We start from the raw sequence: 16,225 nt of genomic DNA, 5'->3' as shown, positions 1-16,225 counted from the left end.
TATGTTTTAGCATTAGCCGCAGGAGAGTGTTTTCAGCAGGGAGTGCAGAGGTGGAGGACTATCAAAACCAAAATCCATCAGCAGAACACTGCAGTGTGGGGTTCACACAACACTGTAGATCACAACCTGACAGCACCAATAGACGGGCCTGCAAACCAATAAAACAATATGAGTACAGCATAATTAAGAAATGTACTTTGGTGATCGGGATGCTTTGGCATACCGCAAAGTCGTCACTCACAGGAATTGCACAATTCTGAAGTGCTGCAGTTGGCTGAAAACTGCATTTGAACTTCACTATTTTGTTGGTGCAAAGACGTTATTGAAAGCCTGTCCAAACCTTCCTGCGACAAACTACACGTCAACATATACAATATCATATGAAACCAAGAGGAAAGCTTGTGCAGCTGGAAAATGAGAAGATATAGTGGTTGACGGGGACAGGTGGAGGCTAAGCTATCATTTGTGGGATTCTGACTGAGATCCTCTCAGTCAGAATCCCGCCCAGATGTACCAAAACCACACAGCTGCAGATCTACAGTCAGCCAACTTGGGACTGTGAGCAGAGCTGTTCATGACAGAGCTGAGCCATCCTCTTACACTATATGTGGAGAACTTGGTGCTAAACCACTTCCAGATGATCTGCAAGTGATTTAGTGACCTGTTCAATGAAGATGCTGAGCGACTTATTTATTTCTTGAGGTATTTCGGGGGGATTTTGAACCTTTATTAATAATGGAGAATTACATGAAATGAAGGTCCCTAACATCAGCATGTTAACGCGTGTGCAGTAAACAGCAGATACAGGTTACGTCCCAAACCTCACCCGCATTCACTGTGGTGGAGACAAACATGGCAGAGCTTCCATTTACTGTCTGAGGATCTATATATCTACCTCACTACTCCAACTACCCGACTCTCTCTCTCTCTTTATTGTCCACAGTACCTTAGTTATATCGACATGGTGATTCACACTTATTGAAGAATGACTGTGAGTGAATCGGTGCAGGCGATTAAAAGCACTGAGACTGACAGCAACAAAAAAGAGCTGATACTACTGTGTGTGTGTGTGTATATTACTCATGTTGTGGGGTCATAAATCTGTTTTCATGTCACATTGTGGGGACAAAACGCAGGTTCCCATAATGTAAATCATTAAATTTGAGGTTAGGTTTAGGATAAGGTTTGGGTCAGTCTCCAGGAAATGAATGTTAGTCTATGCAATGTCCCCAAAAGTGACAAAAACCTAATGTGTGTGTCTGTGTCTGTGTTTCAGTTCTTTGATCCTGAGGTTTCTTCCTCCTCCTCTGGGTGTTTCTCTTGTGTTGTTGTTTGCTTTTAAACACTCTGACCTTCTGCTGCATTTACCGAAATCTTCTAAATGTATTGTTGTTAGAGTAGCGGTGCAAAAGGGAGCAGACGGCTCTGTTTTACCATTTGGTTGACCCTGTTATGATGTTTGTTAATAATTAAACATGGATCATGAAATGTGTTGTTACAGAGGCAAAAAAAAAAGGTATGACCTCATCTGGAAAACAAAAATAGATCAACAGGGCCTTTGGATACAGTTAGAGGGTTGAATAAAGGGCTGCAACAAAACGGCCAGCGAAGTCAATTAAAGAGATGTGAGGCAATAAAAGGGGAAGTCAAAATATATGGAGGAGAGAGCGCCACACACACACACACACACACACACACACACACACACACACACACTTACAGAGACAGGGACTGATACGGTGAGCAAGCTGTCAGTTTTGCAGCCTAAGTGGACTAAATTGTGTTGCAGCAGAGGCGGGGGGGTGGTGGTGGTGGTGGGGGGGTTGAAACAAACAAATATAGAGGGAGGGACGGGAGAGACAGTGTGGGTTGTGGTTGATTAATGCAAGTAGGAGGGGTTATTGAATTTACAGAGAAAATTCAGCGCCGAAAACTCAAACAGCCAACAGGGGACTGGGGTCATTCAGGGAACAAGTGCCGCTGCTCATACATCAAGAGAGGAGATGCTGAAAAGATCCAGATCTCATTAGACTCTTCAAAGCAACACACCTGCCATGTGTGACTGATTTGAATGGGTCCAGTACGACTCTGTCACACGTTTCTTTAGTATCTGTTGAATATATAGGCCATTCATGCATCGGGAGGGAGTGCTGAGTGGACCATTTACACAGTCCCTCTGGTATCCCTCACACACACTTTCTTCAGGGGTGTTACATTAACATTTAAGACTCAAATTCATTTGGAGACATGTTCAAGGCTCCAAACAAGCAGGGCTGAAAAAGAAGAAGCCTCCTCTGCTCTTAAAGGTAAGGTTGACAATAGTCTATCTTACCAACCAAACAGTGTGTGAACCCTTGCAGACCTCCCTGCTCTGTCTGTGGCACCCATTCTTTCTTCCTGAAGACATCCTCTAAATCTTTACAGTTCTTTGCTATTTTCAGTAATAACTGAATTTGGTGTTCCAGTGAGTGTTTACAGCAGCAGGACAGTGTGTGTTGGATTTACACAAAATAAACTAGTGTCCTTGTTCGTGGTAATGAAGGAACATGTCAGCCAGGGCAGCAGTGTGGCTCACTGACATGCTTTTTAATAGTTTTTGGACAACAATGGAGGTCTATGGCACGGAGGAAGAATACATAGCAGGCTTTGGATACACATACAGGACTTGCAGGATCTGCTCACTGTTGGTTTTGGTCTTTTCAAGGGATTTGTTGAGAAAAAGAAAATATAAAATAATGCCAGCCTTATCCTTTAACACATAGCTCATATCTACTGCAGTGCTTGATAATAAAAATCAAGAGGACGGTGCTCTACTTGTAATGCTTTGACAAACAGCAGGACTTCTGAAGTATCAGATAAGTGTTTCTAAAGGGATCACATTCAGTTTCATAATGACAGAGTGAGATTAGCACCTTTAGCTGAGCCTCATTGTATCCCATAACACTAGTTTGGAATCCTGCAGCCATTTAGTGCTTTTCAAGGGTTTTCCATAAAAAAATAAACTGATGTATTGTTCTCAGAAGGAGAAAGTCTCTTTCCTCTGTCCATGGGGACGTCGGAGGTCAAACTGTGCTGCAGAGCGCAAAGCTGGCAGGGATTCGTCTTGCTCAAGGACAGCTGAACAGGGGAGGGGTTCTTGCTAACAAAGAGTCCTGCAGCTATGCTTGTCTCTGGGTACAGTTCACCACCCTGCTGCCCTGTGACTACAGCCGCAGGTCTGAAACATGCGAATTGTGCTAAATTTCCATCCAATCACTGCTCTCCTTAATATTTCAAGTGTTCCTCCAGCAGACACTGACCTGTCTCACAGATGCTTCTCCATTCTTAATAATTCACTGTGTCAAAAATGTAGACATAAATGTTTCCAAACTGTACCTCAGTGTTCTTTAATATAAAACATCACTCTGAATCAGTAAGGAATCATTTCTCCTTCTTTGGTGTCTTTTCTAGCTTTGATATAATTTTCAAATGCCTCATCACATTAATCTCACAGCAGAGTAGAAACTCACAGACTGCTGGAGACACCTGGTACCTGGTTCCCTTGATTTGATCACTGTAGCTATTTTTAGGAATTGTTCCTTCAATAAAAGCACATTGTATTCATAAAAATGCCCCGTGAGAATGGCTTGGATTATTTCAACAAGATTTGTGTGAGTCGGGGAGGAGGAACGGCTCATACGGAGCTGAATTCATAATAATATATAATGCTGCTTCATGAGAGGAGCGTGGTGGTAACCTGATGGTTAGAGAAGCAGAATCAGAATGGGAGGATGTTAATGGAGAAAATGAATGCAAGGGAGCCACTTGACACGAGCATCTTTACCAGTCAAGTTAAATCAACTGCTCCACTGGAGCGCATCTGCAGGCTTCAGAAAGCCACATATAAGACTTTTGAGACCTTTCATTGCTACATAGAACTGCAATTAAGATTAGTGTAAAATCCTAAATACAATGAAATATAAAATGCTACAGTGGAGTGCCTTGGTTGCTGAGTGGTTACAATGCATGCTGCATGGCTGCATGGTCAGCAGCTCGATTTCCTGTCTGTCTCTGCATCTGTCACTATCAGATAAAAGAGGACAAAAATCCCCTGAACAATGATAAAATAGTCTCTAATTAAAAGGTCTTAAAACCTAACTGAGAAATACAAGACAAAAATACATTTAGTGACAAGAAGCCCTTCTTAAAGGAAATAGAACATTTTAGGAAATATGCTTGTCTGCTTTGTTGCAAAGGGGTAGTTGATGTGTTTCTTGCCTGCATGGATGACACGTAACGGCAGCCAGCAGTTGGTTATCTTAGCTCAGCATAAAGACAGGAAACAAGTGGGAACAGTTAACCTGGCCACTTATTTAATTAACCATTCATTCTATTATGGTGGGTTATGTCACAGACTAATTAATGGCCAGGAACTTCAGGAAATCACTGTCCGTGGCCAAGAGATAGTCCAGCGCATTACTTCTCCTTCAAAGGTAAATCTTGTCACTTTGGTTTTTGTGCCAACCAAACAAATTGGATTTAATATGTTAATTAATGAGCTTTTGGGCTTTTTAGGTGCCCGTAGGAGGATTTTTTTTTTTGCTGTTGGGCAGAACAAGCCAAAATCACAATTCCTGGTCTTATTTTCCAGCTCCGCCTTCCCTAAAATGAACAATAATTCTTACATTACAAATGTACTGATTCCTCCGCTGAATGAAATGTACAGTTTGAGTGACAAAGCACCATTATGTACAGTAGACCCACATTAGCTGTAAGGTGGGACCTATTTCACACTACATCTTCATCTCCTGTCTGAGTCAGCACTGGTGGTGTTTGAGAATTATGGTTAATTCAAAGAGCAGGCCCATCTGAGCGGGAGCTGCTGCAGAGTGCGTGACCTGTTCATACGGTAATATCCATATTTATAACCTCTTGATTCATTTTTAATAAGGGTCTTCACAGCGTCCTGAATGTCTCTCTGTGAACCTCCTCCTTTCTAGTCTCACCTCCTGACTGTCTGTTCCATTTATCTGCAGTACATCTTCAGTAGTCTTACTGATTAATCACACGGTGCATATTTGCTTTCTCAATTGACGTCTTTTCTCCCCGGATGCCTTTCCTTTTAGCTTTGATTTTCTCTGTAGTCCTCCCTTCCACCGCTTCTTGTGTATCTCAGCCCTCCAACTTCTTTTTAAATGCCAGCTTGTCACCTCTCTTTGTTTTCCTACACATTCCATTTCATTGATCTGTTATTGTTTTGAAATTGGTCTGTTCTAATGAATTTGGAAAGTAGTTAGAGTATCATGTATCTCTGTTTGGTTGTTGGCAAGATACAATGTGTTACAGCAAGTGTTACAGAAAATTTGGCTGAAATGCGACGCTCACCCCAAGGATTAATTCAGTGCTATAGCATTATTCCGAATCTCTTTAGCCTGTTGGCTGGTTGGTTCATCACTTTGGTCCTCTCAACAACTATGTGATCAATTGCCATCAAGTCTTGTTCTGGCTTTCATGGTACCTGGAGGTGATCCCCTGACTTCTCATCTAGGGTAGGTAACTGTATGTAGCTCATGTAGTGAGCATGAGCTACATGCTAACATAATAATGACAATTACCATTACAGAAATTAGCATTGTGATCACAACAGTATTATCTTAACAAACAATCCATTGTACTTCACATGCTTATCATAAAGGTGTTGATACCTAACAGGCATTTATTTCCTGTGCTCTCTGGAAATGAACCAATAACTGCTGACTTCACCTTGTTACTCATTCTGCTACTCTACAGGTTAAACACTCCACACTGAGCCGCCACAGAAACCTCAAAGGGTCAAAACTCAAACACAACTAGGCGGAATTTATATGCTGGCCAGCAGGTCTACATGATGCAGGTCATCTCCTACAGTTCACTGCAGTCATGTGACACTTTCTCAGAAGAACATACCAGAACACAAATGATAATCTACTTTATTTATTATCTTATGTATTTTTACTCTTTTAACTGTTTAGTTTATTTACTTATTTTATATCATGTCTATCTTGTACTTTAAGTTTTTTGATTTGAACTCCAGTGATTCCTCAGGGAGGTGTCCTCGGGTCCCTTCTGCCCGACCTTGGTGTGGGGGTCCGCCAGTCTCTTGAAGTCGGGGGGGCCTGGGTGCCGGCGCCCCTGGTGTACATAGTCTGCCATCAGTGCCTTACCATGTCTTGCTACTGTCAGTGGTGAGAATGCGTGACTGTGTTTGTGTGTATGCATGTGTGTGCGTCTGTGCGTCTGTGTGTGTGTGCGTGTGTGTGTATATATATGTGTGTGTGTATAGTTGTGTGCATGTATATACAGTATGGAGGGTAGGAGGGATGGGTTTTCTCTGTCTTTCCTTTACAATGGTTTTCACAGGTGTAAAGCACTTTGTGTTGCATTTTATTTGTATGAAAAATGCTATATAAATAAAGTTTGATTTGATTTGATTTGAATTTGTAACTGCAGATTTTGTAAAATGGAGAACAGTTGAGTGTTGGTTTGTGCTCTGTACTGAGTGCCCTCTAGTTAATTGTGTGTCTCTTTTAGATACTGTAAAGATACTGTATGACAAACAGAAGAGGAAAGAATGAGACCTTTGTCCTGCTGAGATGAAAACATCCCTTCTTAAAAACAGAGATACGCTTGTGTCCCTTTGGCCTTTTCTTTTTCTCATTCGCGTTCCTCATCTCTATTATCTCTCTCTTATTACAATGTAATCTGCCTCTGCATCCCACTCACCCCTTTTTATCCACTTCACATGACAGAAATCATTGTCGGCCAGCCGCTCACTGCTCACGAGTGTCCACTACAAGCAAAATGCATGCGTTAATTCGGCTCCACAACTGCACTGACAAAGTATCTCTGTATCTCTCACACAGTGATCTTGTTAAGATCCCCTGTGTGGTGATAAGACTCACTGAGGTGTCTTTGTGCGGAGAGGAGGGTTGATTGCTTCGACGGCGCGCTGAAAGGGAGAGAAGATGACAGCTAATCGCGTTTGAAGCTTTCCTCTGGTAGAATGTAAGGTCAGAGGGGATGAACTGAGCCAGCCGTGGGAGGAAGGGTGAAATTATGTAAAGGTGAAGAGGAGCATGACCTTGTTAAAAGAAATCTGTGTTTGGAAGCAGGAGAGAGGGATTACTACAGGAAAAGAACAGGAAAAGAAGGCTCGAGGGGTGATGATACACGCAGTTGTAGCAGAAGAGCTGGGATGAAGGGGCAAGGAGAGGAGGTGAAAGGTGGACGGAGGAAGATTTACAGGAAATGTTTCAAATGTTTTCACTCACTTTTTAGCACACATACAGTGTCTTTATTTGAGTTTGGGAATTAAGGAGCAGACTCCTTCCAGCCTTTCCACTTGGTTTCAGAAGCATACTGTGCCTCCAGATGTGTGATTTATTCATCAAACAGGCACACCAGCCTGGAAGTGCAGTTTGAGAGTAATCGGTGAAGTGTGCTTCTTTTTACAGGAAGATGCAAGTAACAGAGGGAAAGCTGATACATCTGATCGCGGCTGCATTTCACTGGATTTATAAAGGTGTGCACAATTTATGAGGGTCAGTCTTTGTGGAAGTAGTTTCTGCCTCTGAAAAGCAGATGCAGATTTGCGCTGGTACACTAAGAGAAGGTTAAGGAAGGGAGAAAAAAGCAAGCAACTTATCTGAAAGGAAAAGAAAGAAGAAGACAATATATGAGCACAATGACCAATGATTCTATAATATCAAACAATGAGCGGGGGGGGGGGGGCTTTGTGCTTATTAAGCCTGAACCAGACATTCAGTGGTCTGCTAATGCACACGCTCTTTCAGTGAGACCTTGTGCTGGTTGCTGTTTGATTTAATCCCTTTCTCATGTTCTTAAGATAAAATTGTATGAGTAATGGACAACAAAATAAAAGCTCTCATGTGAAGGTGAGTGGTGGCTTTAGTGCAGTGTATTTTGGAATCATGTGACTTTATGAATGGACATTTCTACTTCTGTAAGAGAAGATTTTTGGGGACATTTTTGCCTTGGATCAGTTATGTTGTAGAGGCAGGTAGGAAATTAGGGGAGAGAGAGGAGAAACAACATGCAACAAAGCTGCCAGGCCTGAACCGAGGATGTTACAGTTCTGTTATGTTCCTTAAGCTGCCAATACTCCATCAGAGCTGGTGGTAGTTTCAGATTCCTCTTCCTCACCTCAGTGTCGGATCAGGTGGACATTTCTGTTTCTAACATCTCTACTTTTCTGTGCTTGCTGCTCAAATCCCACCACTGAGCTACGGCCTTTGACCCTTTGATTTCTCCTTCACTGCAGAGGGGCCAGTGCTAATAACTGTATGTTATCAATTGCTACTTTGATGCTGGCTCCACTATCTGTACTGAATCTTAAATAAGTTATAGGAATCAGAGAGAGGTGAGTGTCTGTATGAAGGATAAGCTGAAATAAAAGTAAAAAAAAGGATGTACCGTAGTTGTGGCTCAAGATATTTCAACTTAAGAAGAGACTGTGCTTCCTCAAGTCCATGCCAGTAATAAGAGTAGAGAGAATCCCACTGCAGAGCTGCACTACACACTGAACAGTCATCATGTAGGTCTATTAACTGACTACAAAGTGCAGGTAAAACACAGGGTGTCTACTACCAAAAGGTCCCAAGTGAAGCCAAAGCATGTGTGTTTTTGAGGACATTCAGCTGGTGTTCATGCTCACAGGAAATAATTCATTCTTATTCTCAACTCTATGTTAAAAAATCCACATTTTGTAATGAGGACATCAAAGGTTTTAACAAATGAAACTACAATGTGCCCAGAATGTTTGAATTCATGTGTGGTTTTCATATCTAAGAACATTTGATTGGACAGACGGTCTCGTGCACCCGATAAGCCATCGGCTGACTGGGGAAGTGAGACGAAGCCCCTGCTACATTGCCATGGGAACTGAAGCAAAGTGTTTTCCCAGTCTGTCTGAATGTACAAAAATGATTACTTCAAAGGCAAAAATTCCCTGCTGGCCGCTGTTTACTCTGTTTTGTAAAGCAGACCACCAAACAACTGAATGGACCCTGGGAAGCATGGTAATTGCTGAGAGCTTCTTCTTTAATTGCCTCGATGTGTTTTTCGAGGGATGTAATTCTTTAAAGACCGGGCCCTGAGTAGCTAATCTTTAGTTGTTTAAAGTTCATTACTTTTAAAGGCTGCTCATTTTAATTTTCCTGTTTCTTACTTTTGCCCAATTCTTGTCTTCTTGTCTTTGTAAGTGCTCCTTGTTGGGTGTTTTACGAGAGTTTCTTTGAGAAGCAATTGAAAAGCAAGTCACCGCTTGCAACTTCTCCCTCTGAGTGCATGTGACCAGCCTCTTATAATCGCCTCTCTGTGTCTGGGCCCATGACAAGTGGACAATTTAGTCAGCTAATGGGCAGCCATGAGCGGCCCGACTACTGTGGGTAAAAGTGCAATAGGTGATTATGAGACTGGTCTCCTGCAGACAGAAGATAACTGGAAACGATCTGGTTTTTAACCCCCTGAGGCACAGATATGGGGTTGCAAGTATTTCACGGATTGAGTAATTTTTTAAGGCATATAGCAACATGGTTTTGGGGCAGTTTTGGTCAGTTTCTGTACCTCTTTGGTCAAGTATCTTAACAACTACTGGATGGATTGCCATGACATTTTGTATCGACATCCATGCTTCCCAGAGGAGGAAGTCTACTGTCTTTGGCCATCCGTCTTCTCGTGTCACCGTGAAGTCGACATTTTTGCCAAATATTCTTTGGACTGCCCTGACATTTGGTACAGATGCAGGTTCTCCACTTTTCATCCAATGTCATCATCATCTCAAAATTACAATTTGTCCAAGACATTGGTTTCTGACCAAATACCTTCAATGCTACTGCTAATCATCAAGTGTTAACATGCTAACACACAGAACTGAGATTGTGAACATAATAAACATTATTCTTATGAAACAGAGTTGCCAGTATAATATATATAATATGAGACTGTCTCATACTGAAATATAAAATACCCCTTACTGAATCAATATAGGCCAGTCCTGTCAGTGGGAGTGAGACAGATATTTTCTGTCATCCTGATAATTTTGATATGTTCCTGTGATCTATTTTATCTTTTTATTTACAATGGAAGCATCATTTTACAGTGGAAACAAAACTGTGTGTGCAATGTTTTTGTCATACCCTTCATTTTGAAGCAAATGATAACAGTGCTGCAAACTAAATCACTGCTTACTGACTTTCCAATGTTCAGATAACAGATACATGAATTAATTATATGTGTCCTATAAATAGCTACAGCCAAGAGTAATGGCCGCTTGTAATAACAGCTGCTCTGACATTTATGGAGAACCATTGTGATGTGGCATCAATAAAACCCCTCTTTGCCGTTGACAGGTCTAATGAGTGGTGATATGCGAACTGTTGATTAGGTGCGTGTTTTGATCCAATTATGGCTAACAGTGGGAGCGGATATGAGGCTTGTACACATGTGCTTGTAAAAAAAACCCCTCCACATATACCTCTATAATTCTGATGGAAAGGTTGCAGTTTTATGCATTTGGTCGGTATTGTAGCGATTGTTTATTTATAAAGAATCCACATGGAAGACAGCATGCATTTTTCCAGGATCCATTTGCCACTTGTTATGGACTAAATGTACTGTTACTTTATAAAGGTGTCAGCCCGCTTCATAAGCAAGAATCAATGTAGTGAACTACACCATCCCTGACATATATGAGCAACACTCCTGAGCTCCTTTTAGTGCACCTATTTTTCTATTCTCATGTATCTTCTTGACACTACAGAGTCATTTTTCTGTAATTCTCTAAGATACAGATTGCTTATGGCTTTGTGCAGACATTCAGACCTGTAAGATAGCTTTCAACCGTATCGATTGCACTCTTGCACTCTTATCTTGACTTCACTGCAGGCTTACAAGCGCTGTATCTGATTGCAGTCTTGGGTGAAATTATGCCTGAAAATGGTATCAAATAGTTGAGCTTCAATGACTAAATTTTCTGATTAATGATTCAGTCCAAATACAGTCTGAAAGGAAGAAGCCCACACAGTGCTCGTGGCTTTTCATATGAATCATTGATCATTATCACAGAGAATATCACACATCCTGACTATGCTGTATGTTTGTAGGACAGCTGATATGTTATTTTCTCGTGTCACTGTGAAGTTGACATTTTCGACAAATAAATACTGGACAGACTGCCCTGACATTTGGTACTGATGCAGGTTCTTCACTTTTCATCTAATGTCATCATCATCTCATAACTACAGCTTGTCCAAGACTTTGGTTTCCAACCAAAAACCTTCAACACTACTGCTAACGATCAAGTGTTAGCATGCTAACACATAAGAGAGGGTGTGACGCTATTAATTCTTTCAGAGAGTACTCAGCATCAATGAATTATTCAGGTCCAGACAACAAATCAAAACAAGCGCTTTTTCTGGGAATAATTCAAAAGATCAGCACCCATGAGACAGACACTGAAGCCTGGATTATTTCTGGACGCCTCCGGTCAAGAAGAAGTGCTTTCCCATGTTAATTACATCACAAAAGTCACGTCTCGGCCTTGTAACACTCAGCCTGAGGGACTGCAGCAGTGGTTGTTGGCCTTTGTAAGGCAGCAGTAAGTGATGCTGCACCTGGGGCTGTGTGTTGCTGTGTGATGTACAACAGTGATTCGTTTAGTTTCTACTTACTGCGCTGGCAGTGCCGTCTGTGTCTGTTAGCCTCTGGTGCAGATCAAACCAGACCGTCTGCAAGGAGAAGCACAACAACAACAACAGCAGCAACATGTCAATCAACAAGACCAATGACAGCAACTACTACAACCACAGCTTGAAGCAGACGTTAGTCACAACGAGAGGTGTTAGTGGACACGCTGAGGGCAGAAACAAGCATGACAGCAGGACTTGACGTCTTTTCAGGACGAAAATAAAGTTCAGCAGGCATTATGGGAGGCGGTACAGAGAAGAGGTGGATGCATTCCAGTAAGAGAAGGCCGAAATGAAACACAATGACTTACATCAGCGTAAAAACACCTAAACATACAAGAACACTGAAAGACTGAACTGAGCATCATAATATAGGAGCTATAGATGGAAGGAACTATTTCAAGTAATTATTCATAAGCCAGAGTGCAAAATAAGGTCAGACTCAACTGACTTCGCTAAGCCCCAGTCCCCTCAGCACCTGTCAAGCTTTCCATCCTCTCATGGCACATAAGTGTTTATTTATTTTAACATTAGCCTCAGATGGTTTGATTTTGACTATCGAAGCAGTGATTAAATTTATGTTTTAATGTTCACAGAGTCACTACTGTAAACTCTATTACTCTACCATCTTAGCTCCCACGCAGTGAATGTTCCAGCCCTGAACAGGTATTTTTTTATGTATCCTGCAACCCAACACAATAACAGTTAGCTAATGGTGGCCCTTGCCTATGGAAATAATGCTAAGTTACTATTGTGGTAGGGGCAGCTGTGGCTCAGCAGGCAGAGCGGTCGGTGGTTCGATCCCTGCCACCTGTGTATGTGTGTGTGGATGGATGAGTCCTGGCTTGTGTCACAAAGCACTTTAAGTAGCCGGTAAGACCAGAAGAGTGTATAAATACAATCCATTTACCAGTGCCGTCCACTGAATCCAGTTAGCCCGGCATGGTAATGTTTAAAGCTTATGTCAGAGCAATACCTTACATTTTGCCTCTTGTCTGGTTTTGGTTTAGGAGAGGCTAAAAAAAGACACCACCCTCCGAGCTCTTTAGATGATGGCTTTGCTCTCATTAAATCCTCCTGCTTCAGGAAAGGGTTTAGTTAAGAGAACCGTCAATTATTCACACTCTAGACTTAAGTGAAGGAGACACAATTAATAGTTAAGTTCAAACTCTCTCCTCACACAAGAAATCAGCAAAGCCAGGTGGGATAATGGTACAGTGTATTTATGTGTGTCCGTGTGTAGAGATGATGAGACATTGATTTCTGGCTTTCTCCTCGACTCTCAAAGCCTGTGTGTCAGAGTTACATAAACCTGATCTAACAAATCACAGTATGTGCGGCAGGTTTCTGTCACCAAGGTGACTGATGAGTATCAGTGTTGCAACTGTGAATGAAGAGTTTCTGCATCACTTGCAGGATAAGTGAGATTTTTACCAAGCGCAGCAGGGAAAGTCAAGGCAATGGGGTCTGGCACAGTGGGCAGGTGAGACACACACACACACACACACACACACACACACACACACACACACACACACACGTACTGTCAAAGCCAGCAGAAACATACTGAGTTCTCGGCTGAATGATGTGAACTTTATGTGCCACAGGATGGTCACAGCTGGACTGAAATGGAAGGTGGTGAGTGTTTGTTGGTTGGCTGTTGCAAATAAAAGACGTGAGAGGTTAGTGTCTCACTGTCTGCTGCTTTCTTTACCAACTGACACTCATTTACCCGATAGACTTTTCTCAAGGTGGACAGTCTGGTTTGTTAAACCTGCTGTAACTAAGGTTTATCACAATGAACTGGTTTTTAATCACTTGGAAATACAACATTAACAGTTAGTCTAATATTCACTCTCCTTTTAACTGTTTTTTTTTTTTTTGTTGTTGTCGTTGTTTTAACAACGCCTGAGAAAAGTATCTGGTTCTAAGCTGCTCAATCCTGCATCAAAAGCTGCCTGCCTGGAAATGACGCTGATGAGTGGGAATCAAAATAGTAATAATAATTCAGGTTGTTAAGACAGTTGATGAGCTGAAAGATGTTGAGGAGGTAATTCTGTGCTCGTTCATCACTATGTGTATCTTTGTATTTTCCACTGTTCTTCACTGAATACAAAAAACTAGCCACTATCCCAATCTGAATCCTTTAATATAAATATGTACCCAACACATCCAAATAACACACATAGCCTTCTAAATTTGCTGCAAATTTTTCAACAGCGTCTTGATCCAAATAGTTAAGCTGCTGATTCAAATCTAAAACATTAATATGATATGGATGAAAGCTGAGCTGGAGGAAATTGACCAGACGTGATCAGCTACAGAGAAGATGCTTCACTCCGTTGGATTTGTTGGGACAACAAAAACACTCAATGTTTTGTATACTGCTAAACTTTCCTCATAAGACAGACTGAAACCAAAACTTATGGAGTTAAATGTTCACACTATAGCCAGCTATCATTAAGGAGAGCAGTGCTGCAACATTAGCAGGCTGAGGTGGAGAAAACACAGAGTTCAGTAAAGATAGCGATTTATTTCAGCCGATACTGATCCATGAAATACCCTCGGATCAGCCCCAGTGCTGATCCTTAGGGTCGGCTTGGAACATCCCAACAAAAGCTTCAAGATCTGCCATTACAAGACAATGCAATTAAAGTTCAACACTTCATCAAAGACAGCATCACACTCTTTTGCTGATAAAGAGGAGACAGCTCTGTCACTTTGCTTGTCAGTATTCAGCCTCCATATCAGCCATGCCAGATGTGCAGCTACAATCAGAGGCTATCATCCTGAGACCAGCTTTTCCAGGTGTCTGCACACACAGAGCCATAAATAATGATATTTTGTAACCAGAAGAACAAACAAAGCCCCACGGTAGCGTGCAGGAAGACAGCGGGGGAATCTGAAAGTGAGACTGAGCAACAGCAGCAACATGAATTTGCCACTCTGCAGAGGGTTCGCAGGTAACAGGATTTCCAGCGTGTTATCACAGACTAGTGATGCCAACACAGGGCACTGTTTTCATCTCACCAGGCACCACATCACTCTGTGTGTAGCTGGCTTATTATTCACTCAGTAAACAATTCATGATTCACTCTGACGCAGTGTGATACGGTCACTTCCTCTTCCAGACTCCTGCACAGTCTTAATACTGAGATCCGTGCAGGTAATACCAGGCCAAACAGAGAGACAAAGCCACATTCAGCGTGCCTCCTCAAAGCCATGTTTTGCTTTGATATGATTACTGCAGAACTGTCTGGTTGTCTGAAAATGTAATCCAGCAGAAAACGTCTATTCATTTGCTTTTTCTTTAGAGCTGATTATTCTGAAAACATTCTTTTCATTCTAAAAGTTTGGTGACCTGATAAATATGTTATTCTTTGTTGTCATTTCAAGGGTAATTTTTGGGATAATTTCTTCTTTTCACAAAGAAAATCTTTCATCAACCAATATGAAAATGCAGTAACTTTCCCTATGAAAGACCTTCAGATAAAAGCAGGACAGCATAATGTATTTGAAATATGTTGCCTTATTTCCTTCTTGGATGGGTTTTAAGTTTGGAAAGAGAAAAATAAATCTGCTCATTGAAGTCATCAATGAAATCATTCATCCTGTCATTAAATGAAATACCATCTTTGAAAATGCTTTAAATCTGCACATTGAATACATGAAGGTGATGTTTTCTGCTATATGTCGTTAACAGTTATATTATAATTTCTTAGTTACACACATCACAATATATTCCTGAGTATGTTCTCAATCAAGGTTGAATCTGAATTTTTGTCCTCATAACTGTATTAACCTTTGTGCCTTTAAGCTGCCAATTGAAGGAATAGTTGAACATTTTGGGAAATACTATTATTTGCTTTCCTGCCAAGAGCTACACGAAAAGAATCACTGCCAACTTGCGTGTCTGTATGTTAAATGGAAATATGCAGCCATCCAGTTAGTTTAGCTTATCATAAAAAAACAGCTCGTCTGGCTTTGAACAAAGCAAAAAAACAAAAGCTGTCTACCAGCACCTTTAAAGCCCACTAATTAACACATTAAACTGTGGTTTTACAGGGACTATTTCTTGGCCAAAAGCAGCGTTGTATGACTTGTGTTCATTACTCGGTGTCCAGATGACCAGCAGAGACTCCAGGCACTGATCTCAAACAATTGTCCAGCACATAACCCCTCATACAAGCATTAGCATGAAGATATAATGTGTTATCATGAGAGATATAATGAGCCTGCTGGGCGTAGGATCCTACTTGCTGTGAAGATATGAGCGGTGAATACAGAGGTTTGTACTACTTAATCCCAGGTGATTTTTAACGTGCAGAAAAAGACTTCAGTTTCCTGTTGCTAGGAGGAGCAATGGGACAACTGCTAGTGTGCATGCATGTGTGTGCATGGGGGTGCAGCGGGATGAAGAAAGGGAAAATGTATGATGCATGATGTTTCTTTTTGTGTCCTTTTTTTCAATAAACAGACTATTTTACAGCTACAGCTACAAA

At 41.4% G+C, this 16,225-nt stretch overlaps 1 protein-coding gene across 1 annotated transcript in view; it reads right to left on the bottom strand.

The window, feature by feature from the left end:
* The window catches only part of necab2 (N-terminal EF-hand calcium binding protein 2), a 114,797-nt gene that overhangs the window by 25,254 nt on the left and 73,318 nt on the right, over nt 1–16,225 (bottom strand). The window contains exon 9 of the mRNA XM_076733188.1: nt 11,709–11,765. Within this exon, the coding sequence (XP_076589303.1) occupies nt 11,709–11,765 (57 nt within the window). The remainder of the gene's footprint in view (nt 1–11,708; nt 11,766–16,225) is intronic.

The sequence above is a fragment of the Chaetodon auriga genome, chromosome 6 (genome assembly GCF_051107435.1).
Source record: "Chaetodon auriga isolate fChaAug3 chromosome 6, fChaAug3.hap1, whole genome shotgun sequence".
Lineage (NCBI taxonomy): Eukaryota > Metazoa > Chordata > Actinopteri > Chaetodontiformes > Chaetodontidae > Chaetodon > Chaetodon auriga.
The sequence above is the reverse complement of the archived record's forward strand: the minus strand, read 5'-3'. Positions and strand labels throughout refer to the sequence as shown.